Raw genomic sequence first — 27,377 nt, forward strand, 5'->3', positions numbered from 1 at the left:
TATGAAAACAATATTCTTAACCTATCAATCTAAAGGAGACTATAATCTTAACAGACCTGGCATGGGAGAGATACATCTGAGTTAAAAACACTTGCCATACATTTGAATTAAAAACACTTGCCACTCACCTCTTTGCACAGGTTGCTAGTTCTCCGAGAGGAATTGGTCCACATATTCATTTATCCACTCCATCAAGAGGAACAAACTCACCTCTAAAAGAACAGAGATGCTAGTGACAGTGCATCATGTTGTTCAACTTATAGATCAATAGACAAAGCATAGGCAAACACCAACTTTGTGGTGGGATGTTGAGCCTGAGGATGTGACCCAAATAGATGAGGATGGCACAACACTGGGATTGGTTCAGGTTCTATCAAATGAGACTACGCTTCCTGTGGAGGATGATAGTGAGCACTTCGATTTTGATGTCATGGCAGCAGAGGTAGAATAGGAGCAATAGTCCACTTCATTTTTCTATGTTGAACTTGAACATCATGATGATACATGGATACTTTATGGCAGCCCTCTAGCCTTTGGGCATATTTACATTTTCAGTTTTTAACGATATTTTCACTGCTTAACTTATATTTTAATATTTTTGTTCACATATTGATATGCATATTGACAATTGAGAACTAAAATCAGTTATTATTTCCTAGATGACATTCAAATGTTGTATGTTAAAGCTCTATAATGCTTAAATGACATGCTTTGTGCTTGCCATCCCAAAAACTCGTCCTATCGTCCCCCGTTGTCCACGTCCCGGAAACTCGGGGGAACAATGCTTTGCTGGCATCAGAAATTGAGGCCCGTTCCCTTAAATGAATGTTTGTGAGTTTGATTATGGTGAAGTTCCATTTAGCTTGGTGCGCATATAACTAAACAAAGGAACACTACTTGCCTCCGAATACCTTCAATAAGATCATTGTACACTCTATTGAGCTTTAACACATCTCCGAAATTGAACTCAAACATGTACATAAATACAAAAGATTATTGTTAATCATGAAATGAGGTTACGTGTGCCTTTCGTGCGTCCAAAATATTTTTTTGAGACCATTTCCATACACAAGTTCAGTTAAATCGTGATATTGGGAATATGCCCTTCTGTAGAACAGAAATCTAAACTTCTTCCTTATGTTGCCTCACTTTCCTATTTCTGAGATGAAATTTTTCGGCATTTCAAATAAATTTCAACTCCAACTGCATGAAATGGAAGTCACGTATCTCTCGTAAATCAAAAATGCACATTAAATTTTGCATGATGAGGATAACAAGGCTTTTTGCTTTGTAGGAATTTCTTTGAGAAAATTTTCATAAAATATCCCCAGCAAAAGGGTAATATTGGGAATATGCTTTGAGATCGGATATCTGTACTTCCTCAAGCTGCCCAATCCCATATTTCTGAGAACAAAAAATTTGTATACCAAATGAGTTTCAACTTCGAAAGCATATTTTACAGTCACAAAAAATTTACATAACAGAAACATATGCATGCCCCAGTGAGCAGATCCTTCCAATTACATGGGTACAATTGCTTTATTAAACCATTTTAGGAACAAGAATGGAATATCCACATCCAGTTAAAAGCTCGTCGGAAAAGATTTGGAAATGCATTCGAAGGAAATGCCCCCAAAACTATTTTAGGGTCGTGACAAAGCTTTAAGCATTTACCATTTGTGTTGAAAGAAAACCTGTCATACCCTAGCACTTGAAACCTACACTATTCTACGATTCAACAAAGCAAGAAGCTTGAATTTGTTCCGGAATTCAGTAATGTTGTATCCCACTCTGCTCGTCATGCATATATTAGTCTATAGCTCCAATTGGAATTATTTTCAATATCTAATAAGTGCCTGTGCATGAAAATCACAATATCTGCCGAGTACTATCTAAAATACACAGCATCTTCTACCATGTAAGAACTCTCCTTAAGTTTCCCCATCTGAAAGCATAAAGTTCCCTTATAACATAAATTAAGCATGCTTTCACTTGCATATAGAACCCCCCAGGGCCATAGATTTCTGGGGCATCATATTGGCATGATCCAAGAGAGGTAAGTTAAATCCAGTTGAAGGATTTGCTGCATAAAATTAAAACTCCTTAACATTCTTTGTTAGCATACCAAAGAAACAGATGGATTTTTCAAACTCAGCTATGATTACATGCTTTCACCTCTTTGTATTAGATACAAATTCTAAACAGTTTGTTGCAGCTTTAAGGATAAAGAACAGGGCAAGATTTGGCTCCATTGCTTCAGCCCAGAAACTTCAGGCATGTGCAAGGATAGCTCATTATGATGTTATTAATGAACACCAAAAACGTTATAGAATTACAAATCAATTAGACCACTAATTTTGGCCTGTGATAAAAAATAGAAGTATTGCCTGACATCAAAATTATGCCCTGGCGAAGAAGTCATTGAGACCAAGGTAAACGTCACCGTGAGGGACAGCATCTTCAGGCTCAGGCATAAAAAGACTAGAGGCAGTATCCTACACAGGCAAATAACAATTAGAGAAATGTGGTAATCTTCAACACTCCTAGCATATAGATTTTATTGAATCAGACTTTATCATGTCAGCCTACCTTTGCATTGAGCTGCAGTTCTCCTGTAGTCTTATCTCTGACAACAATTGCACCATGTGCTCTCAGCCATTCTTCACACTCATCGATTCCGTCAACTTCATCACTACTCTTGAATGAAGTCGAATCTGTAAATCCTAATATCTGAGCCACGAAAGCAACTGGAGCTGTTGGACGGTAAGAACGAGAAATGCATCTCACTGCCTCAAACCGCATTTTCTCCACATAAAGATCTACAATTTTTAGGATGAATTTACTTAGCAAAATCAAATCTATAAATCTCACCAAATAACAGCTCATAATTCAAATACACGTCTGAAGAAAACTTTTCAGATCCATACCCATCAGGCATGCACTTAAGGTAGAAGCAGTTCTATATAAACGGAAAAAGGAGGTATAATTTCCTGAAGAAACAGCTGCTCGGACCGCCAATGCATGCTTTACAACATCGTCTCTTTTGGCATCAATTGACAACCTGAGCAAGGGAATAAAGAAAACTACAAGATGTAAGAACAAAGTAACTATAGAATATGGTCCATATACCAGTCAAGTTCTCATGTTGAGAGATCATTGGTACCACAAGCTATTGGAACATCTAAGTCTCATGTACAGCACAATTATTATATTATTCTTCTCTTTGACTCTGTATAATGATCCAAATAAACACATTTTGGAAAACAAAAATTCTTATTATACATTCTAACTTTCACATAATTTAATTGAATAGGGATTTCATAAAGAATTTTTATCACAAATTGAAAGTACAATTTGTTTTTACATGTAATAACTCATTTGGATGCAAATCTACTGAGCGAGGTAATAATTCTATTTAAAGGTGAAAATAGCACCTTGCCATCGATGACAAGAGATCACGAGTGTTGCCCAAGTTCAGACACCGGTATAACAACTTATAAGCTGCAAATTCATGATGGCAGCCCTTAATACCTTCAGCATATAACCCTTCAAGCTGTGATTGACACTGCATAACCAAATATAGACCTTAGATCAGGAATAACTTGTACCGGACACATTTATAGATGTCGATGATGAAAAATTATTGTTACTTTTAACAAATAATCAACTTCAAGCTTTACTTGCTTCTTTTGTTAAACAATATCATAACAATACACCCTACAGTCAATCACAAATACTACAATACACTCCTATGTAACAACACATTTTATTATTGCACAAAAATGTATCTAAGATGAAGAAAATCTGTCTTTCTATACTTTTTAATAATGCCTTCAATTATTTAATCCAAACAGATACATTTCATTATTTTTCAGTACAAAACTAAGCTATCCTATATGTTTTACATGATTATTTGGCAAAAGTTTTATCAGAAAACCACACCATACACTCAGTCACAAATATTACTGTACCTCTCCTGTGGAACAACATATATCTGATTTTCCCATTTTCATCCAGGGCCAGTTTGTAACCGGTCTGGATTCAGTGCCAATTCAAGAGGGTGTCAAGGTACACATAGAAGCTGGGCAAAGCTGCTATGAACCCCAAAGAATCATGTCGTAACCAAAGCAAATCCACTTAGAAATATGTGTTTTCTAGTTTATTTTTATAATGACATTGGAGTTTGACTCATTCATGTTGAAGAGGTAGTTTTAATTCTTATGGTTGTTTTGTGCTTTTCTGAGCTAAATTCCTGTTTTTAACCTGCAAATATGTATATATTAAATATTGATTGTTTTTATATGATTTTTACGCAAAAGAATTTAAAATGAAGCCATCTTTCCAAAAACCATTTGCCAAATCTGCATAGCGAACAAAGCCATCCTAGTACTAAAGTGCAATAAAAATATAAATTATAAACAATAAATGTTTTTCCTTTCTACTCATTTTGTTTTATTGCCTAGATATGATTTATCTTTATATGATGTTGGGCTGTATATGTTCTTAGATTTTTGGAGTTTCTGTACGTTCAATCTTTTTTAGCCATGTTTTTCTTATATAAAACCCAGCAAAATGTTTCAGCATACGAACTATGGTATGACCAGATATATATCTCAAAAAGAAACGAGATACAAGATATACAATTTTCTATTTAAATCATTTTAAGAAGCAACATCAATCAACTTTTCCATCCTCCATTCTATGTCTCCAAGTTCTAAATAGACAGCCTCAGCAGCGGTTGAGAAAGCTTGAAGAGGATTTAAGCAGGACTCCAGATGCATCCTATGTATAATACTATGTACCTTTTTCTTTCTATATTGGCCAGCTAGGTTACCGATGCTGTTTCTGATGCTGATGTGGGTGCAGTATGCTGATGCACGGATGCACAATTTTTTTGGGGGGGATTTTGAATGTGTTTGGATACAAGGTATTGTCCGAAACATATAAGCTGTTCAATATGCAAGGCATTGTCTTCACCAAGCATCCAGAATTGACAGTTTGCTGCTCGTTAAGGTCAGACAATTAATTGCAGATTTATCTGTGTTTAGCTCTGCGAATCAGTATTGCAGTCATCTATTAAATAGATAAAGGTTGCTTTGGAATTCTTATACATAGCTATTTTGTTATGAATAATCTGCCATCAATTGAAAGAAATATTATAGATTTTGTTATACAGATGCTCTCCAGATGCACCCGGATGCTGTCTGGGTTCTCTCCGAATGCTCTCTGACGCATCCCGTGCACGTCCAAAGGAGCTGGAAGAGCTTCCTGTGCACATCGGTGCAGCACCCAAACGCATCCGTGCATCCTTAAGCTACCCACACATCAGACGAATTCCTGAACGCACCGGTATCTAAGTTGCCCAGCTATGGACTAATACCTTTCAGACCTGGCATGGTCAAATATGTACACTTCGGAGGATATTTAATATAATGAGGTCATTTTAGGTTATTTTATCTTTAGGAGTTCTGAATCAAAAACTCACCTTTCCAGCCTCCAAATTGTTGGGGCAAACACTCATTAAAACCTGTCTTGACAGACTGTTATTAAAAACAAACAAAGAAATTGTGTTTTATGTCCACAAATGAACCCAGTATTTTAAGGGGACCTACATGTACAACCAGCTTAAACAGATAAGAATTAGGGTTAAAAAAAATCTAGGCAACAAAAGTAACTAGACACTGCAAAAATAAACAGAGCAAGAGATGGCATAAAACATAAGTGGTTAAAACCTCCATAAACTAACTTGTAAAGATATCCATGTGAAGAAAGGAGCCGCCAATGAAGCAAACAGGTGAGAAAAATAAAAGCATGTTGCCAAGGACAAAGGGTGTATACACCTAAAATGGTTAAAACCCCCAGAGAACATAATAAATACAGCTATGCATATGAAGACAGAAACTTCCAGTAAAGCACAAAACTGAGGGAGACAAACCATGTTACGAAGAATGGAAAGCAGCATTATTGCATCTCTAGCAAGGCTAGGGCCAGAAAACCAACAAATATGAAATATGTACTTATTGTCTCTCAGTAGATTGAAATTGGACTCAATTCTATGATTACTCATGATTTTATGTAAATTGCCGATTAAGGTATGGCATAAGTACAGGTGTGGAGTTCTAGTACACTAATAGAGCCCAAAAAGTCTTTTGAGTATAGTATGTGGCTGGGTACAATATACAATATGTGTGTGTGCAAAATCAATCAATTATATGAATGAAATTGTTAAAAAACAATAATTTATCATATAATATTACAGTTTGAATCTTTGATAGTATGTGATGAAGGGCAGTCCCCTTGCACACCCAAACAGATGCTCTGATTCACATGACGAAGGGCTTGCTTCTACACCCAATATTTACCAATAGCACAAAAAACCAAATAACACAAGAATTTGCAAGAATAATTTGCCTTCTCTTGCTTCAATAAATGTCATTCCATATTCAAAAATTTACAATTCTTTAGCCTCATTGGCTTTTCAAAATCTGCAAGCTAGGGCTACAACTCAACACCCTGAAATGGAGATAATATTCTCAACTTCAAATGATCAACTCTACTCTGAATGATCAACTCAATTCTGGATTATGTAACAACTAGCCCAAGCCACAATTTATAGCATTTTTATGAACCTTGGAAATCCCATGCTCCTCTTAGATGGGCAACACATGGACACTAAGAAAAGTGAAAAGAACCCAACCGGTTCTATCTTCAATTTTAGTGGTTTGACATTTTCTCAGACACTTAGCATGCAAACTCTGATACCACTATAAGAACCCCAACCAGTTCTAACTTCAATTCTGTAATATCCCTTGTAAATATGATCACAATCTGTCATTATGAAGCTCAAGGAATATTATCAAACATTTAGCATGCAATAGTCGAGACTGCTGTTATGATTTTTCTGTGTCTTCTTTTAGTTTGGAGGCTGCCAATGAAGTTATTGAATGCTTCTAACAATGCAAGGTTGTTATAGAAATGATACACTAACTATTTCAGACCTTTGACAAACATATACATGACTGAAATTAACTATTACAGCTAATAGACGTTAAGACAAACACTTGCCATGCATCCCACCTACAACCACTAGGCATTTCTACAAATACTTGGCATGCATACTAGTGATTCAATATAACTGAGACACATAACTACAGCTTGACATTTCATCAAACAGTTTTTGTGCAACTCCTTATTTCAATTCCAAAGTATTTCCAATGACATCTAACATTGCTTGCAACTTGAATTTCAATTACAAAATATTTACAATGATTAAAAACCAAATGCAAATGTAATTTCTTTATTAAGGAACCCGATAATGAACCTGACGTTGGAAATAAAATGCAGACTCCCAGCATCCAACCTTCTTGTAGCAGCTCTATGCAAACGCTGCTTAGCAGTAACAACTCGCAGCTGTCAATATGGGATGCTGCTGTAGTAAAACTCCATGCTACCCATCAATATTGGTTGCCCAGGCAATATAATAGTGTGCAGATAATTGGTGCCCAGATACAGCTCCAAAACAAGCAGCCCAGCTCCACAATGACTCGCAATAACTCCTCAATCTGGCCACACAGGCTGTAGTGTAAATGCAGACCAGTATCGTCTAATTGGGCGCCATCTACGGTGCCACCAGAATGCACCAATTTATAATGAAAATATAACTTAGACTATTTAACATTGGATGGGGTGCATATAAGTTGTCAGGTAGCCATTGGCGTCTAATTGCAGCTATCAACCGTCTTCAAAGCAATGGCAATCTCAAAGAGATATGAAGACTCAATTATGGAGTCTAAACCCGGATCGATCAGCAGCAGGTTAATGGATAATTTGGTAGACAACAGCACCAAACTTCCAACCCTTATTGCAGAATTAAATCACATTAAACAGAGCACAATTCACCATGTATTTCAAAGGCTCAAAGTGTAACAGCAGATGGAGAAATCAGTCATCAATAAACTTAGTGTAGAAAACCCTCAGCCAATTCACAAAGAGATTAAAAAAATGATCAAATAATGAATTGCTTTCTCACAAAGTATTGCTTTTATAATAATAAAAGATAACTTCTTCGAGACACCAAAAGCAAGTAGCCTCTCACACACACTTCTCACTAAAGAGCCTTCATCAAGACACTTTTCAATTAGAAGCTTTCATTTAATAATTTTGAACAAATAACTCCCGCGCTAAAAGCTTCATGAAGACACTTTTCGCTTAAAAGGCTTCTTCAGCACACCTTTCACTAGGAGCCCAAAAGCAATTTATAACTTAATATATATCACTGGAAGTGCCAATATCATCACTGTCTGAGAATAGCACCTAGGTTGTTGCCTGAAATGGAAACCACCATCACTGACATAGTAAAAATAGTAAGTCGATCATTGTGGACCTCTAAACATCCTTCCAGACCACAAGGATCACAATGATGGATTGACCTAACTGACTACCTGCCAACTGCTAAAAATAGGGAACATTACAAAAAGCAACACACAGGGGACATTACAAAAAGCAACACATACACAATAGATGAACAAACATTGCAAGCCTTTTTTAACTTCTGAAATTGGGCACCTAAGAGAGAAATCCTTCCATTTTCTTTGTAACTCTTCAACTTCCCTAGAGTGGGTGCCTAAGAAAGAGTCTCTTCCTAATCCTTTTGTAATCACCAGTTTGACATATGATAATAATTGTGATATGAATATCAGGATTTAACTGTGTGATTTTGAGTCAAACTCGATGACCCATGTTTCATGAGTAGTGATTCAACATGACTAGCTGTGGAAATTATCTCCTACTTATATGATAATAAGTTTTTCCCACTTCCCCAAGAAAAGCAACACATACACAATAGATGAACAAACATTGCAAGACTCTTTAACTTCCAAAGTTGGGCACCTAAGAGAGAGATCCCTCCATTTGCTTTGTAACTATTCAACTTCCCTAGAGTGGGCACCTAAGAAAGAGCCTCTTCTTGTACCTTTAGTAATCACCACTTTGACATATGACAATAAGTTTTTCCCACTTCTCCAAGCAAATAACAAGTTGGTAATTCCTCCATTTTTCTTTTCAATCATCATTAACATGTGTCCACTGCTAAAAATATAGGCCATAAATATTAATTTATTTTATATCTTGTGTTCCCTCGAACATTTTCAAGGTATGTGGAGACACAAAATAGCCTGCACACAGCCATTATTGAAAACAGAACTATTCGCCATATAATAAACATTTTAGGATGATGCAAGATTGCTCTTGCACGTCTCGATGCCCTTGAATCAATATAATACCTTATCATTGACCAATGATAGTGATAAAGATAAATTGTCAATTGATGGTTCAAAATTTCAAGATTATATCATGTACCAAATATCTCAAGACAATTTAAATGAAAATCACTAAAATCGCAAATTTTGAAATTAATATGATAAAAAACTTGTGCCTTGGTTTTTATTCTTCATCAAATGCATCTAGATCAAAATCATCACTCCATTCAACTGCAACATCATTTGAACCACACACAAATGAAGTGTCGCTTGCGCTAGGTACATCATGTGCAAGAGCCTCATCATCATCTACATTGACTCAAGCAAGGTCTATAATAGATGCATCCAAGTTGCTGCACTCAAGGGTTTTATATCAATTCTTAATTATCCTTTTTTTCGTATTCAACTTGCTTATGCCATAGGAGATGAAAGTTAGAACAGTATAGACCAAGTCTTCCTATATTTCTTGCAACTAACTGGTCATGCTTTTCACTAAGTGGATGATGTAGTATGTACCCCAATTCCGAAAAGCCAAAAAACTTGATACCTTTTGACATTAGAGATAATATCAAGAAAACTTAAATATTAAAAATGCAAAAGAATATAAGTACCAAAGTTTACAAATAAGCTTAAAAGATAAAACATTCTTCCCTGATAAGTACCTTGCATTTTTGCACTTTTTTTTAAAATAAATTGTGGGTTACAGGTTTTTAGCCAACTTTTGTTGGTATTTGAGAAGCTGGATTTTGTCTCAATTTGTGTGCCTCTAAATAAAGGGAGTGATGGCTTGATTACCCAAAGGTAGCATTTAAGGAGGGGTTACATTCATAAAATTTTGAGACAAATATTGTAGTTAGTAGAAGGACCATTAAGGGATGGTATTGAAGTAATATTGTAATATTTAGTTTGTAATGGCCATTTAAGTCGTTTAGTTACTTTTGAGTATCTCTCTATTCAATGAATACGTCAATTAGTACTGAGAAACTTCCATTTGTCTTTAGTTCTTGATCGTTTCTGTTATGGAAAGACCTCTGGTAATTGCTTAAATAAGGAGCATTCCCCTCCTTTGTTTAACACAACAATCAATTATCTCAATCATTTCAGAGAGGAGCCAAGGCACATCCCTGCTGCTCCAAGTTTTTTAGGGGTATGAAGGAAGGCATTCCCAAGTTTTCTAGGGGCATATCGGTAGGCATACCCACAAGGACTGTGCAACAGAATGGGTGGGTGTGCCCACATGGAACTCAAGGTGGTAGGAATGTGCCCTAGCTGCTACAAAAACATTCTTTGCCACCAAACTTTAACCCCACTTGATTGGGTCCACAATTGAGACCTTGAGTACAATACCCTGTAAACTAGGATTTATGTACCAAAAGAATTCTTAAACTACAAAAACAATAAATATGATGGTAGAAATCTTGTATTATATAATTTGAAAGTGAATTCATTTCTAATAGAAAAGAGAAATATTGAAGTCCATTCTTAACCTTCTTTTTTTCAATTAAGTTTAACAAACCAAAGAATCAATAAAAAAATTCAGAAATGAAACTTTAATAAGTCATTCATTCATTTTTATTTTTCCCGCCAAGAAGTTTTGAGTAGTCATGACACTTAAAATTGCATGAAACAAATTAGGACCAAATGTTCTATTAGAAGAAACCAAAAACATCCCATTATGTGACAAAGGCGTGAAATTTCTCTTTCATACTAAGTCATCAATTTCAAATTTTATTTCTCAATCAAATTCCAGTTCACTCAATTTATCTACAATGCACTTTCAAAAAATAAATCCAAGGCGTATATTTCTCAATCAAATTCCAGTTCACTCAATTTATCTACAATGCACTTTCAAAAAATAAATCCAAGGCATATTATGCTCACATAACAAATTAAACCATTAAACAAAGTGATATAATTGCAAATAAGTGGGAAATGTGACAAAAAGCAATACAGGCTACATTATTCAGCAGTTCATACCTGGTTGAATTCTGACATATCTCCGGCCTCAAGTGCTAATCGTGCATGTGTTTCATAAACCTGTATGATTATACAAAATATCAACGATAAAATTTAGTCTATCATATAAAGCTCTCAGGACTTGCATCTAATAATAAACTTATGAGGCTCTGGAGAATCCTCTGAAGTTTGGATATCAATTATTAAATTAAATCTATAATATCAAGCTCTCAAAACTTGCATTTAACTATAATCCAATAAAGCTAGGAAACCATTAAATCTTAGAGGTCCTTAGAAGACTCACATGGTGTTAAGATATCACAGTCTAAAACCTCATAATAGAATTTTACAAGGCAGAGATTAATAGTGATTTCTTTTAGTGCATTTTGACAAGGCTAAAAATGCACTAGTTACAGACATTACTATGTATTTTACATAACTGTATCTCACTTTTATCATGGTTGAAGCCTAAGTCACAGGGTTCGCCCGATTTCCATCATGAAGTTCGGAATTCAACGAATGTCAAAAGTCTATTAAAAAATTGTTAAAATTCGTTTTAAAATTCGTAGGAAGTGTGCAGTCTGTTTAAAATAAAACATATTAAAAAATTGTTTTCCAGAGCCTTTTAAGGTCAAGCAGCGAGTAAATTTTCAGCTGCGAATATTTCTTACAACAGTTTAATATTGGACGGCATGAATGGGCAGACAGATATCCACCACCGACCAGGGAAAAAAATCCAAATTCATGGCGCAGACAGAAGCTCATACTCCATCGGCGGAAACAAACTTAGAGTAAATGATTCGGCTCCTCTAAAGAAAATAAATTCAAGTCGATAGGTTAAAAGTTTGGGTAGATTTAATTTAAACATTTAGACTTAATATTTATGTTTTGTTTTGTTTTAAATTTATTTTAAATGAAAATTTAATATCTTATCATTAAATCATCTAGATTTGTTTTTTAATTATAATATATTTTAGAATTTAGTATATTATCTTAATTATAATATTTAGTACCTTTTCTTTAAATCTATTTTTATTATGTTTTGAATCATTAGATTTGTTATTTGATGTGTTTTTATTAATATATTAAAGTCTAATATTTTAAATATTTAAATTATAATATATTTATATTAATATTAAAAATCTAATATAATTGTTATTATATATTAATAATATTTAAATTACCTTTTAAAACTTTAAAATACTAATATGGTTTAAATGTATTTATATTATATTGAAGTTTAATATACTATTTTTTTATGTTTAAAATTTTAATATATATATTTTTAAAAATAAAATATATATAAGACGAATTTAATGTCAAATTTTTATGATTTTTTTGGGATACCCGAAATTTAATCGAATTTTATTGTTGTCGAACTCTAATTCGAACTCGAACCTTGTGACATAGGTTGAAGCATAAGCATAATTCAATTTCTGACAAGCCACAAAGAAATAGACCTATCTTCATTAACCAAACATGAAAGAAACCAAAACAGTTATGCCTGATACAACATTTATTTGATCATTTTAAACATGCCTTTTTATCTGCTAGCAGATAAGGGACCATCAACATACCAACAAGCCATAGATGATTCACTCTTTATGGTATTGATGTACACAGTGCATCAGTTTCCCATGATTGATCAAAAGTTAATGCACTACAATTTCAGAACGTTATATGCGGCCATGAATGCCCCCGCCATATCTCCATCTACTATCATGAGATATAAAAAGGGTTCAACCATAATATAAATTGGATCATCATTTCCAGAAACACTTCCAAGCGATGTATTGGTATAGTTTTGGATGAAGTTATGAAACTTCTAAGAAACCTAAAAGTAAGTTACCAGTTCGAATCTGGACACAGATGCAGATGCGGATGTGGATACAACAACCTGGTACGCGAAAAAAAATTGGGGCTTTTGGATACATTTAGATGTGTTTATGTCCGTGTGTGTGCCTGCATGTCTATGTAGGTGTGTATGTATGTATGTATGCATATGTGTGTGTGTGTGTGTGTGTGCATGTGTATGTGTGTGTGTGCACGTGTCTACGTATGTATGTATGTATGCATATGTATGTGTGTTTGTATATTATAAATTGTTATATATACAAAAAAATGCAAGAAATATAAACTAAGCTACCAGTTTGAAAAAGGATGCAGATGCTGGTATGAGAACCCGGTATGTGGATACATGAAAAAAAAATTGGGGGTTTTGGATGCAATTGGATATATACATACAAAAAAATGCAAGAAATATACAGAATTAAAGCATTTGATAGTATGATACTTCATCATTGATGACTGCCAAATGCCATAGATAAATATTGAATGTCAATTGATAATTCACAGCTATTCAAATAAGCCATATCACATATGTCTATGTTGATGATTCCAATAAAAATCAGAAAATCATTACAATTACAAAATCTAGTTCACTTATCATCAATAATCATAAGGATTATCAAAAAAATCATCTATTGGATCTGCTGCAAGCTCAGGATCATTTGAACCCAAAGCAGTTTCACTCGCACTAGATGCGCCATATGTAGGGATGCAATCATCATCATAAGCTGTAGTGAGTCCAGTAAGATCCTCAACGGTTGCATCCAAGTTGGCAAATTCAGGATCAACATCCCAAAGCTTCGCTGCCCCATCCTTGTAGTGTTCCTCCTTAGGTGACAAAAGCAACATCCCAAAGCTTTGCTGCCCCATCCTTGTAGTGTTCCTCCTTAGGTGACAGAAGACGCAAGTTGGAATGAATATAAACCAAGTCTTCATCCTTTTTTGAACCCATGTGGTTACACTTTACAGAGCGGATAAAGTATATACTCCAATTCCATTCAGAAACTGAAGAACTTGCAACCTGGATATTATTCACAATTAAAAATAAAAAATGCAAAGTAAATTGAAGAATGTTAAGTACTAAATTATAGAATACAAGTGGTTAAAAAATGCTTACTTCTCAGAAAATCTTAATTACAAGAGTTTGGAGGTACCCATTTTTTTTCCATGTACATACCACTATGCGATAGTTCCTATTTCGTATTGGCCATTAATAGTTGTTGGAGTATGACTTCTTTCTAAGGAAAAAATGCCAAACTCTTTCCTAACTTCTTTCTCCACTTGTTTATCTTGGAAGAATCTAGAAAATGTCCGCTTGTAGACATCTTCATCTCTACATGGTTTTAATCTTCTTAGCATAGAAAGTACTTTCTAGCTATAGTACCTTGGAGATAGGGCATATGCAAGGAGGTGCAATGTGGTAGTCATCTTTGTCCTATGACATAAAGTTTCACTCTATGGGTCCGTTCTCATTTTATTGTATTGTCAATTTTACTTGCTCTACCATTGTGTCCATGCCATCATAGACATCCCACAAACAAGGTGCATCTATATTAGCAAATCAAAGCATAGTCATGATAGGCTTAGTGAATTCCAATACATATTCCATACGAGCCCACCAATTGTCATCTGACCAATGACTTGACCTTTTGGGCCCTCTAAATGTGAAGTCTTCCATACACCCATTGGTTGCAAATAACCATTTGACCCAATGCCTCTTTCATCTTGAAAAGTCGTCTCATAAATATAGTATGATATGTAAGTTGAGTCTCACCAACCAAGTCAATATGTAAATAACACATTTAAAAAAAAAAAATTAAGCATTAAACAAATGTACCCTACTTTTTGTATTTTTCTCCTTCATACAATTCATTTTTTGTCTTTATATCCTCTTGATTCTTTTTTATCATCCAATAATCAATACCCAAGCAGATCAGATGTGTCAACTTGTTCTTCCAGCTACCATAGTTATGTAAAAGGCATTTCACTTAATTGTATTAATTAAGTCACCTTTTATTCCTTTCTTAAGATTAACTTAGTTATGCTTTTTTGGGCATTTAATAATTATAAGAATTATTAAATGCACTCCTTTAGGTTTTGCATTAAATTTTGATCTCCTTTATAAGGATTGATCTCATTGTAATAATTGATCCTGATATCCTAATTAATTTTGATAAGTTAACTCATTCTCATTCCTTCTCTACAATTGTCTCCATTTTACTTTCACTCTCTTGCTTTCTAGGTTATCTCTTGTATGTGGCAGGTATTCACATGTAAGTGGTTTTAGGCTTGTTGGAATTCATCTTTTATGAATTCTAACATGGTATCAGAGCTCCAAACTTGGGGCACCTTATTCATCAAATTTTGAGATTTCCTTAGAGTGAGTTTTTTAATGCATTGTGGGCCAATTCAGATCTACAAGAATTCAAGAAGGGACAATTCCGCAAGGGTTTATTCCTTTCTTTTTTTAATCCACGACATACTTCTGTTATTCAGAGCACTTTGAGGCCCAACAAACCCCACCATCAACTTTACATGGTTGTTTCCACGAATTTTGATATTAAATTTGACCCATTTAGGTCACCAAAGCATTTGGGGCAAAATTTGCCCTCGATGTTGTACAAGCACAGGGGCAAAATTTTCAAGGCAAAGAAAATAAAAAACAAATCAACATAAGCAAAAAAGGTTTGTTTTTTTTAAGTTCTTTTGTAAAACGTTTTTAAAAAGCATCCATACCAAAAAAAAAATCTTAAAAGTGCATGTACAAGAAGGTACGCTTTGCATGTGTAGGTGCTAACATCAACATTTGTAGTTAAAACTGGCAACCTTCAACCCATCAAACACTTTGATTCTTTTGTCATAAAGAGTGGTTGTTGGGCTTTTCCCTATGAAGATATAGTTGGAAAGCTAATTTTGAGTACAACCCAATGGTGCAAGTTATGTTTTCTGATTTCATCTTGCAGGATTTTTTGCCAGTTGAAGTCAGAGGTATTTTTTGGCCTTCCTGGGGCCATATCTTGAGGATCTGACATTCAGTTTTCAAAAATATTTAATCTGATTTTTTATCGGAGACATGACTTCTGGTAGAGAGCTTGTATGCACATATTGTGCAAGTCCTCAACATTGAGATGATATTTTTCCATGCACATGGAGTGTGACCAATTATCACTTGACACATTCAGTTTTCCATGTAATAAAATACTATGGTGATTATTCCGTCTCCATCACTGGTTATTCCATCACCACCTTTTTGGGATTCATATCTACCAGATATCTCTATGTTATTTTTAGAATCCCATCTTTTGGATTTGGATATCCACACTTGAACTATTTAATCTGATTTTAGAGAACTTGTATGCACATATTGCGGGAGTCGTCAACATTGGGATGAGAATTTTCCATGCACATGGAGTGTGACCAATTACCACTTGTCACATTAAGTTTTCCATGTAGCAAAATACTATGGCGATTATTTCATCACCACCTTTTTGGGATTCATATCTACCAGATATCTCTATGGTATTTTTAGAATCCCATCTTTTGGATCTGGATTTCCACACTTCAAGACATGGCTTTGATGTAATTGCATCTCCATTGTCTTCTATTTTTTCTTCTCAAGCCTTGCCATATCAGCATTCACTATGTTGGATTCTTTTGGAGAATCAAATCCACCTTGGTCCAGTCATCAGCATACATTTATGATCCTGGTGGTCACAGTTCCAGAATCTTCAGTACACAGCAGCTTTGGCTTGGATATAATCAATCACTATGAGGAGACATCATGGGCTTCACTTTTCTTGGATCTTTCTAATTCAAGTTGATATCTTCTCACATGGGAAGAGATTATGTATCTCTAGATGATATTATTTCTTCCTTGAGGGAGAAACAGTGTTCATCGTTCTTGGATCTACTCATGCTTTCTTTGTTAGACATCTCGACATTGGGGGTTCCATCATTCTAGGGGGGGACTTTAGAGCCTCAATACTCTCATTGGGAGGTTGGTTGTACATATTGTTTAAAGAGTCTCTTGAGACGTTTCATTTGTACCTTCATTTTCCATCTCTTTTTGGAGGGAAGAATTCCCTTTTTCTCTATTTCATAGAGATTTGGCTGTGATTGGGTACCTATCATGGCTTTGTTGTGGGACCCAATTTTGTTTTCCAGCATTTTAGTTGCATTTTGCTTTGATGCACTTCATTTATAGCTAGTCCCTAAGTTCATTTTAAGGGGGGGTGTTACAATAAAAGGTGTTTCGCTTAATTGTTTTAATCAAGTCCCTTTTTATTCTTTTCTTCAAATTAACTTAGTTTATGCTATTTTGGGTATTTAATAATTATGATCAATATTAAATGCACTCCTTTAGTGTTTTGATCTCCTTTATAAGGATTGATCTCATTGTAATAGTTGATTATGATATCCTAATTAATTCTGATAAGTTAACTCATTCTCATTCCTTCTCTACAATTGTCTCCATTTTTCTTGCACTCTTGCTTTCTAGGTTTGCTCTTATATGTGGCAGGTATTTGCATGTAGGTGATTTTGGGCTTGTGGGAATTCATTTATGAATTCTAACAACGAATTTATATTCAAATTAATAAATTAACATGACATTAGTTCAAATTAAATAAATGAATTAAATTTAGTATTCACCTACAACTTCAATCTCAAGAAAGATCTAAATATTGATTGTGACATTTGGTGGTCCGTCACAAACATCTAGATCTCCTCGTCCTCTTTGTATATTTGTTTCACCCACTCTTTTTTAATGCCCATTTGTCGCATTAATAAGTTTAGGAGCGTACACTGCATGTTGTCCAAAAAATGTGCTCATATTGATCCTCAACCAAAGCACCTACACCCCTACAAATTTGTGCATTGTTTGTGACTACCTAGACCACATTCTCATAACTGACAATCTTTATGGACTCAATGAAAATTCTAGAAATGAACTATGTATCTCACTTCTCCTTCCCAATTAATTGCCCTCAAAAACATTGTCCCTTTGGGGAAACTCTACAATAACATTAATCAACGGATGGTTTAAGGTATCTTTCCATCCATCGGAAACAATAGAAACACCCGATTCAATCCAAGAATCTCTAATTGGTAAAAGGGAGGTCTTTATAGCATTCATCTCTTCTTGCAACAAAGTGGCATGCACCTTTTCGAACCAAAGACTTGTGTAACCAACCGACGCACTCTTGATTCTTGACACTATTTCCCACCAATATTGTGATCTCACCAAGTCAAAAGAAAGACCATTGGCACAAGGGTTGTTGATTCCCAAAACCACGGATTGGAAATCCAAGAGCCTGCCACTTCTTCAATAGGATTCTGCAATCAATTCTGGCCAACGAACGGGAATACTTTTCGATTCCCCTGCACTTCAGGCTCCGCTACACCTAGGCAGGTAGACCTTCTCCTCGAACCTAATTACTTGGTTCAAAGCTTTTCTAAAGTGAATTTAAACTTTGGAGTTCTCCGACTGGCAAGGTCCTTGAACTCGATTAAAATGAAATTGAAACATGCTGAATGTTTGAATTGAAAGAATTGTATAAGGTTTGTTTATTATGAATTTGATGCTTGTAGGAAGGAAGTTATAGATTTTCTGACTTCAATAATAAAAAGACCAGTGTCTTTGCTCATCCGGGCAATAGAGTGAACTTCAGTGAATTTTCATGTACAACTTTATAAAGTTCTTATGCACTTATACTACCACCAATTAAATAACCAAGATGCGACAGACCAAATATTGCGCAATCTTAAATTACTCCAGATTGAATTTTAACTCCTCAGGGAGACAAACTGGACACAAATACGGGAATAATTAAATATTTCACAATATCTGTGATGATCCAATTTTAAAATGCTAAATGTCCATGTCCACTTATCTGACATTTAAATTGTATACAGAATTCCAAATAATAATTACAAAGGACAATTCCTCTGCAGTTTAAATCTCCATGCTATTTAAAAATAAACAAAAGACATTTTATTTTATTATAAAAATAAAATTATAGAATTTATATTATAGAGTCATAATGTTGCTGCTTATCCCTCTGTACAAGTAATAAATATAAAATACTTTCTCCAGAATATGAATGATTTTGAATCTTGTCTCTGTTGCCGAATGATATTGCCCTTTTATATTTTACATTATAAGAACAACATGACTTTTCATAAAGTCATCTCTTAAATAGCACTCTTTCAATAACAATTGTTTTAAACTTAATCACACCCTTTGCTCATTTTAATCAATTCCCTTTTATTAAATCATATCCTTTATGATTATCGGGCTCTTTGAATATCCTCCCAGCAACATGATTTATAACGCTCCTAATAATATATCAAATCTATGCAAAATTATTCACCGTCAAACCTCACTTCAATCCTTTTCCTTCGAAACTCTTCATATTAATAACTGAGACTTGGAAGTTAATCAGGAATATGTTTGCAAATCAGGTCTCTATCAATTGTTTTTATTTTCTCCTTTTATGATTGCTCAGACGTGGTTTTAGGGATCAAATCACTGCTTTTATGTGCCACAATTTGATCTGTATAAGATATCCTTTTCTTACGTGTCCATCCTCATCCTCATGCTATTTGATATCCGGTAGGCTTTTATGGATCGTATTTTTCCCCCACAATATTTGTACTAAATTTCTTTTGAGCCTCCACGGTGGATGAAAGTTTGTATCAATTCAAAGCCTTCCTTTCAAAATAGTGCGCTAATAGAAACAAGAAGATTATGCTCTAGAGGAACCCGTCCTCATTTGCATCGTCACCAAAAGTATATGGTGTGTCGTCATCACTCATATGGGTTTGTAACTTTGTATTATGGACATTTGTCAGATGATGGTCTCCTGTCACGTGCTTATGGTTACAATGATCTCCAAAGCTTTAAGGCATCCGAATGTTTCTATCCACAGTTTCCCGTGTATCGTTGTGATGACACTTTCTAACTTCAATTTTGATCCCCTGTAGTTCCACAGCTTTGCCATATTTATTCTCACTACAGCCATCACTCTTCTTCAGTTTCAAAACCTCTGAAGATCCCTCAAAAAAGATTGGCTTCATTAAACTGTTGTAGTTCACCTATAACTGATGATCATCTTTCCATTTTTATATCTACCACTGTTGCACTCCTGGTGTAGGAAATTACATACAAATGTAGCAATTCCTAATATGCCACCTTTGACAACCATATACCACTGTGTCCGTGATTGCAGAAGTATGAAATACATGCCACACAGCCAACAAGAAGGCTAGTACATATGTTTATGATCCAGTTGACAAACGTCAAGCCGAGTATCTCATTGTCCAAATTTCAAGACCAATGGCAGAAATACAAATGACAAGAAGCAAAATCAAATATGTGCATTTTTTAAAAGGCTTTTGAGTTTGCTGCTTAGACAGCTGGTATTAGCATCTGGTGAAACTATGGCAAAGAAGTCCCTTTTATGATGCCAAGGTATTGGATGCACAGACTACTAATGGATTAATTCGAAAGCATTAAACTTTTCATGTTGAGTCAACTTAATTTGGCCAGTTATCAGCATTGTTTGAACCTGCTATCAACATGTTCTTGCTTGCACAAATTCAGCTTCTTGTGATACTTTGGGACACCTAGAACCATAGAAATGTAAATGATTAATAGACATGACATAAATGGTGTGAAGGATGTAAAAATGTAAAAACTGGAGACTAGAAATTTTAGGCTTCATCAGGGGCAATGTGCAATCATTTTAACAACAATGCCTCTTGCCTCCATATTAAATGTCTTGTCCAACTGACATCAATTACAAGTGGTAATTTGTATTTCATCTTCATCTTTCACTTCTGGTATAGGCAAAATTGGATATTTGGAGGCTACAATTGCCTCAATGCTAAGTCACAAGGTTCGAATTCGAATTCGAGTTCGGCAACTATAAAATTCAAATGAAGTTCGGGAAAGAGTAAAAATTCGAGAAAAAATTCGAATTAAATTCGCCTTATACAATTTTAATTATTTTCTAGATGTATGTAATATATCTTATCAATTATCAAAATAGTAAAAATTGCTAAATAGATCTCACAACTTCATAAGCTTGATGAGACATTTATTAAGTACAAACTATAAGAAACATGTGAAATCACAATAGCAAAGATATTATTTTGTTGCGAAGGTACAATCAAAAGTCAAGACTTCATAGCTTCAAGAAAGCTCAAAGTCATCAAGAGCACTTGGCTCAGATGGTGTAGCATCATCATCAGTATCACTACCCAGTTCTTCCTCAAAAAAGTCAGGCTCATCTGCATCTAGTATTGTTGTGTCTTCTGAACCCTGTTGTTGTGAAGATGGCTCATTTGTTGATTTGTTCATAAGCAATCTTAAATTGCTGCGAACATAGACAAGATCTCCCAACTTTCCACACAACTTGTTCCTCTTTTTGGAATGGATGTGGTCAAAGCAACTCCAATTTCTCTCACAAGCTGATGAACTTGCCCCTTGACTCAAAATTCGAATGGCAAATCTTTGAAGTTCAGGAGTTTCTACCCCATAGCTCATCCACCATCTATAACCAGGCACCTCATCTCGTGTCATATCATATTTGGCTGCTCCTATTCCAAACATCCCTTCCGCTTTTCTGTATTTCCAACATTGTTCTCTAATTAGAGATGCAATTGTTGGATTTGGTTCAAATCTACTAATGGCTTCATAAAACCCTGCCATAATTTCAGCATCACCTTGTCTATCAATGTGAAATAGTTTAGGCTCCAAATAGCAAGCTGCTGCATGTAAAGGAGTGTGCATCATTTTCCATCTTGAATCAACAGTCTCCCATATCTCTATGTACTCTGCTTCCACATTATTTAGTGCTCTCTGAATTGCTTCCTTGCAACGATCCATGCTTTCATAAAGCATTCCAAGGCAAGGAGTGTCACCATCAACCATGCGGAGCACGTCGACAATTGGACCGCATATATTTAAAACCTTTGCCCCACTTTCCCAAAAGTTACTATTTAAAACAATTTTCTCTATGATCTTCCCTTTACCACTTTTTGAGAGAGTTGAATTTTCCCACACATTGGAACAGATTACAGATCTTAAAGCTGCCTTCTCTTCAACCACTCTTCTCAAAGTGATATAAAATGAAGCAAATCTTGTATCGCAAGGCCTCAACAACTCTCTAGATGCATGTTGCCTGTAAAGGTTCAATGTGAGACGATGATTTCGTATGAAATTCACAACTTCTCTTCCTCTATGAATTACTTCATGTATCCAAGGGAATTTTGCCAAATCATGTAGCAACAAATCCAAACAATGAGCTGCACATGGACTCCAATAAATTTCTGGGTACTTCTCCACAATCAGCTTGCCAGCTCCTACACAATTTGTTGCACTATCAGTAACCACTTGAACCACATTTGCAACCCCTACTTCAAGAATTGCTTCCTCTAATATTTGAAATATATATTCAGAAGTTTTTTTATGATTCATAGTGTCAATAACCTTTAAGACTACAACACCTTCAGGACAAGCTCCTAAAACATTAATCAGTGGTCTTTGACAGATATCTGACCATCCATCACTCAATATGGTGCACCCTGTTACCTTCCAAGAGGCTTTGACCACAGCTAATTTATCAGTCACTCTATCTTTTGACCTCTCTAAGAGAGTTGTTCTCAAAGCCTCAGAAGAAGGAGGTATGTACCCTTTGCCAAACTCTCCAGCCTTTTGAAATACAAGACGATAAAGTGGATTTCTAGCTACATTGAATGGAATTGCACTAGTATAGAATAAATCAGCTAGTAAATCATCAACTACTTGTTTCTCACATGGTTTCCAAAAGCTATTCAGAGTTCCGCTCTCTTTTGTTGACTTTACAACTTGAGGTAGACATGAAGATGAAGGTATAGTGGATGTGAATCTAGAGACGTCTTCAATTCTTTGTTTCTTTTGTACATTCTTCATCTTTTGAGCAATAGAAGATGAATGTTCTTTCTCTAAAATCGCTCTAAGCTCTTGGGTCACACCTGGACATGCGGTAACACCTCCACCTTTACCTGCCGTAATACCAAGCAGGTGATCCATGACCCTTGTTAAACTTCCAGTAATAACTTTTGGACACAAGTTACACTGAGCTTTATTAGGACCATTTTTAGTCACATGTTTCCATGCCTCCGAAGTTGATTTGTTGGGTGCCATTTACAGTCTGTAGAATTAAAAACAAAATAATATATTATTATTATTTCAAATTTTAAAACAAAATAATTCAATAAATAATTTTAAAATGTTAATTTAAAATTAAACATGTTAAAAGGTCAACTTGTTACACTAATAATTCTATTATTTAAAAATTGAAATATAAATTTATAATTTATTAAACATAATATAATATATCTATTTATTTATTAAATTATAATAAAAATTATAAAGTTACAAAGCAAAATAAAGTAAATATATTAATATATATCTAATGGACTCTAATATTTTAAAAGTTATTTGAACTATATATCACTATTTTAAATCAATTTAAAAAAATAAATCTAATACTTAATTTAACTATTAAAAAATAAATAGCAAAGAATTATTAAAAAATTAAATTGATTACACAAAGTTAGAACTATGTAAATTGAAATAAATTATTTCTACAAATTATATCATGTAAAAAACTATATACAAATTATATTTAAAAACTATATTAAAAAAAAACAAAACTAAATATAAAATTAATACATATTGAAAATTAAAATTATAGAAAATAAAAACAAACTAATACAAACTATAGTAAAGTTTTTACATATTAAAAAAAACTGAATCGCCTTTTACAAAACGAATGGGAGTAAACTTTATAAGGGAGATGAGGGATTGTGAGTATCTACACACAATATTGCGCTATTTTAACTATACAAAAAATAAACGATTGCCAAAAAAAATCGCAGATTGCTGAGGACGACAAAGGGCACGGGCGACTGCAAAAAAAAATCGCTGAACCTTCACGGACTGGAAAAAAATTGCCGAACCTTCGCTGAACCAGAGAACGTGTTGCGCACGAGTCACGACGAAGGGCTAAGAAACGGTGCTGCCGTTCAGGAAATTTATTTGCGTGTTTCGTTTGAGGGTTTGAACGGCATTTTATAGTTTTTTTGCACGCCTAAACCTTGTAAAAGGAAATTTCTAAATGCATTCAACTCTGCTTGGAAAGTCCATTTGTCTTAGCCGAATCCACAGCGATTTTTAACGATTTTTTTGGGATGGTTTCAGATTCGGCAATATCCGAATATCAAGCTTGATATTCGCCGAACCTTGTGACTTAGCCTCAATGGGTAAAAGCATTTTTTCTCCAACTCTACCAATATGAACAATTTGTTTTGATCTTAGAACCAAACTATCAACCTCTTCTTGCTCTTTTACAAATATTGTTATTTGTGCAGGAGACAACCCCTTCTTTATTTGGGTCTTGACAAATTCTCATCCCTTTACCAACAAGGCCCATAAAATTAAGTTTCACTTGAGAATATAAGCTAGTTTTTGGTTTACTACTACAATAATTGCACTTCCAAATCTATCCCATACCTCAAAAAACCTGTGAAATTCTTCCAGTATTTCTCTATGAAGGAGATGCTTTATCAATTTTGACATTTATCAATTCCTTCTCCACCCACTGAATTATCAACCATTCTTGCAATGTGATTTCTTGCTAGCATAAGAAATTAAATAAATTTAAATTAGAAACAAAAACAAAAAAAAGTACAAGCATACAAGTGCAAAAAAAGATACAAAAACATTAGAATATAGAGTTAAACTTGTTTCTTTATTTATAAAAAAAAAGGGAAAAGAACATCAAAAGTTTCATCCCAAACATGAAAGAATTTATCAAAACCTTAAAAAAACTATTATAAGACTTGGGAATAGGGTCAAATGCTTACCTGAGACGCTGAGATCTCCTTCGTGGAAGCTATTCGACACCCCCGCAAATAATCCTCTTCAAAAATAATCAGTTACCCTTCAAAATGCCTAAAGCAAATGAGAAGAAATTAAAATAGCAAAAGAAAAATGATATGTTTTAACAATAAACAGCCTCATTTAGGGTTGTTTTAGGGTTTTGGGAAAGAGTGAAAAGTCACTTTTTAAAGTTTTTATTGAAAATTTTGAGCCTTGGACATCAGAGTGCTTCCAGATGTGCCCGAGTGCACTTGGATGCTCATAGGGATCAATTTTTCTCCTTATGGGTCCATCTAAATGTGCATACTTCGAAGCTCACAAGGAGTGTTTTTCCTCACTCTGTGTGCATCTAGATGTGCATGCAGATGCAACCACAGGACAAAAAACACTTTGAGCATCCAAACAAACTAGTACCCACATCTTACACTGTAATGCACCAGCATTTGGATACATGTGTAGGGTGCACACACTAGGTAACATAGACCTAAAATAGAATTTTCTGATAATACTATACTGCATCTAGTAAAACCATGAGAGTCAACTTTAAAACCTGCCAATTGTGAAGATTCCCAAGATTACCCTATATCACAAGCTATATTAAACTTTTAAAACCTACCAACAATGAAGATTCTAGATTAATCATTTGTGGATTCTATAAGAGTTGTGCGAAGCTAGATAGGCAAATAGAGATTACCCAATGGTGCAGTGCCTGATAAATTTTACTGTGAATAAGGTTTTGAACCTTGTAAAGGTCTTGAACCTAGTGTTTTCGCTAGTTCCCTGGTAGGGGACTTATTCACACGATTTAAGTTTTCAGCGGTAATTGGCATATGATCTGATCTTAGCTCAAGTCAACTGCTTCAAGTTCCATAGGTCAGCACTTTAGTTATCTCACTGCATAGGATTATGACACGTATTAGCATCTTGTCTAATCCTTTGTCTTTATAAGTGAATCTTTCATGTACATTTTCATGTCAATTCTTGCATTCATCTCAAGCAACCTATTCTTGTCATTTTTCTCTCTTGTAGAAATCATTTTAGCAGTGTTCACAAGTACAAATCAACTCCTAAATGGTATATAAGAGCTCCAAACATGAAGACTCCCTCCCAATCTAAGGAACATGATTTGGTTTGAAGAATTTACTAGGAGTGAATTGGGATTTCATTCACCTTAAGGCTAAATCCAGGGCATCAAAGAAAGTCGAGTTTGCCTTTTGTTTCATCAAATTTCATTAGGTTTCACCAAATCTACAAGGTTCTAAGAAGTGTGAAGATTGGTTGATCCAAGAGGTCACTAAATTTTTCATAGCACTTTGGACCCAAATCAACATTGCATTTTTACTATATATAGGTCCAAGAGGCCAATCCGAAGAAATTTGTCTATATATTCATCCATTTTTACTATAAAAAAGAATTGAGGCAAAAAAGAACTTACCTGAATAGATCATACAGCTCCCTAAGCGCGCAAGGTATGATTACTTTATTTTTACAGAAATATAATATTATTTTCAACTGTAGTTTTGATTCTGAAATCAATTTCTTTAAGAGAAGTTTTTTTCCAAGGGTGGCAACCTTGTCAAGTCTATACATCTGTCCTGTTCCAATCTACATTATTTCAATTTGTTGATAAGCACATTCATATCCTTTGTTGGGCACATTTATTACCTCCACATTGCTATAGATTATTATCTGCAGTTTTATTACATAGGTTAGGTATTTAAATGTGGCAAACAGTTTTTGAACGTGGTTGGCATTAATTTGTTTGGACGATGCTTTGCTTTTGGCACTAGGTGTCACACCTAGGCACTAAGCCCCATGCGCCATGATCATTGCACTGCCATCTAACTCTAATTTGTCCTGACACCCAAACAAGTGCCACATTTCTAATTTTGCTCCAGCACCCAAGGAGGTCACATGGGTGAGCAGCCACTAGTCCCTAGGGAGTCTTTCTCCCCCAAAAGCCCTAAAATATGCCTCTTTTTTCAAGTGGGCATAACTTTCACGTATGGAGGCAAAATGTTTTGCGAAAACTAGTCCTCACAATTTTTTATGGCACAGTTATTTTTCCAAAAAATTGTTGCCTTGTGCCATTTTTTCCAAGTTAGACCATATCATAGTTCCATGACTACCATAGCGAGTCCCAAGCCAAGAAACCCTAGTAGAGTCCCACAAGCTCGGAATTCTCCAAGAACTCACTCTAGGCAAGACTCACTAGAAACTAGCATTTTGCCAAGTTTTTGTTGAATCTTCTTGATTTTTTGCCGAGCCCAGATTGGGTCAGCTACGTTTCCACGAGCCAAATATTCTTTTTTCACCTCTGATCTCATTACTTTTGCTTTGAGCACTATTTTTCGCGATTGAAGTGGCATCAGGAAGGGCAGTTTTGT

At 34.8% G+C, this 27,377-nt stretch overlaps 1 protein-coding gene across 1 annotated transcript in view; it reads right to left on the reverse strand.

Annotated features, from left to right (window-relative positions):
- Positions 1–2,057: 2,057 nt before the first annotated feature.
- SAC3A (SAC3/GANP/Nin1/mts3/eIF-3 p25 family) overlaps positions 2,058–27,377 on the reverse strand; it is a 72,059-nt gene continuing 46,739 nt past the window's right edge. Inside the window, exons 9-13 of the mRNA XM_089826786.1 lie at positions 11,235–11,294; positions 3,435–3,565; positions 2,928–3,061; positions 2,590–2,819; positions 2,058–2,495 (exon numbers count right to left, since the gene is read on the reverse strand). Of these exons, the coding sequence (XP_089682912.1) occupies positions 2,400–2,495; positions 2,590–2,819; positions 2,928–3,061; positions 3,435–3,565; positions 11,235–11,294 (651 nt within the window). The 3' untranslated portion in view covers positions 2,058–2,399. The remainder of the gene's footprint in view (positions 2,496–2,589; positions 2,820–2,927; positions 3,062–3,434; positions 3,566–11,234; positions 11,295–27,377) is intronic.

This window comes from Cupressus sempervirens, chromosome 4, assembly GCF_028749045.1.
Source record: "Cupressus sempervirens isolate cs-2001-9-10 chromosome 4, ASM2874904v1, whole genome shotgun sequence".
NCBI lineage: Eukaryota > Viridiplantae > Streptophyta > Pinopsida > Cupressales > Cupressaceae > Cupressus > Cupressus sempervirens.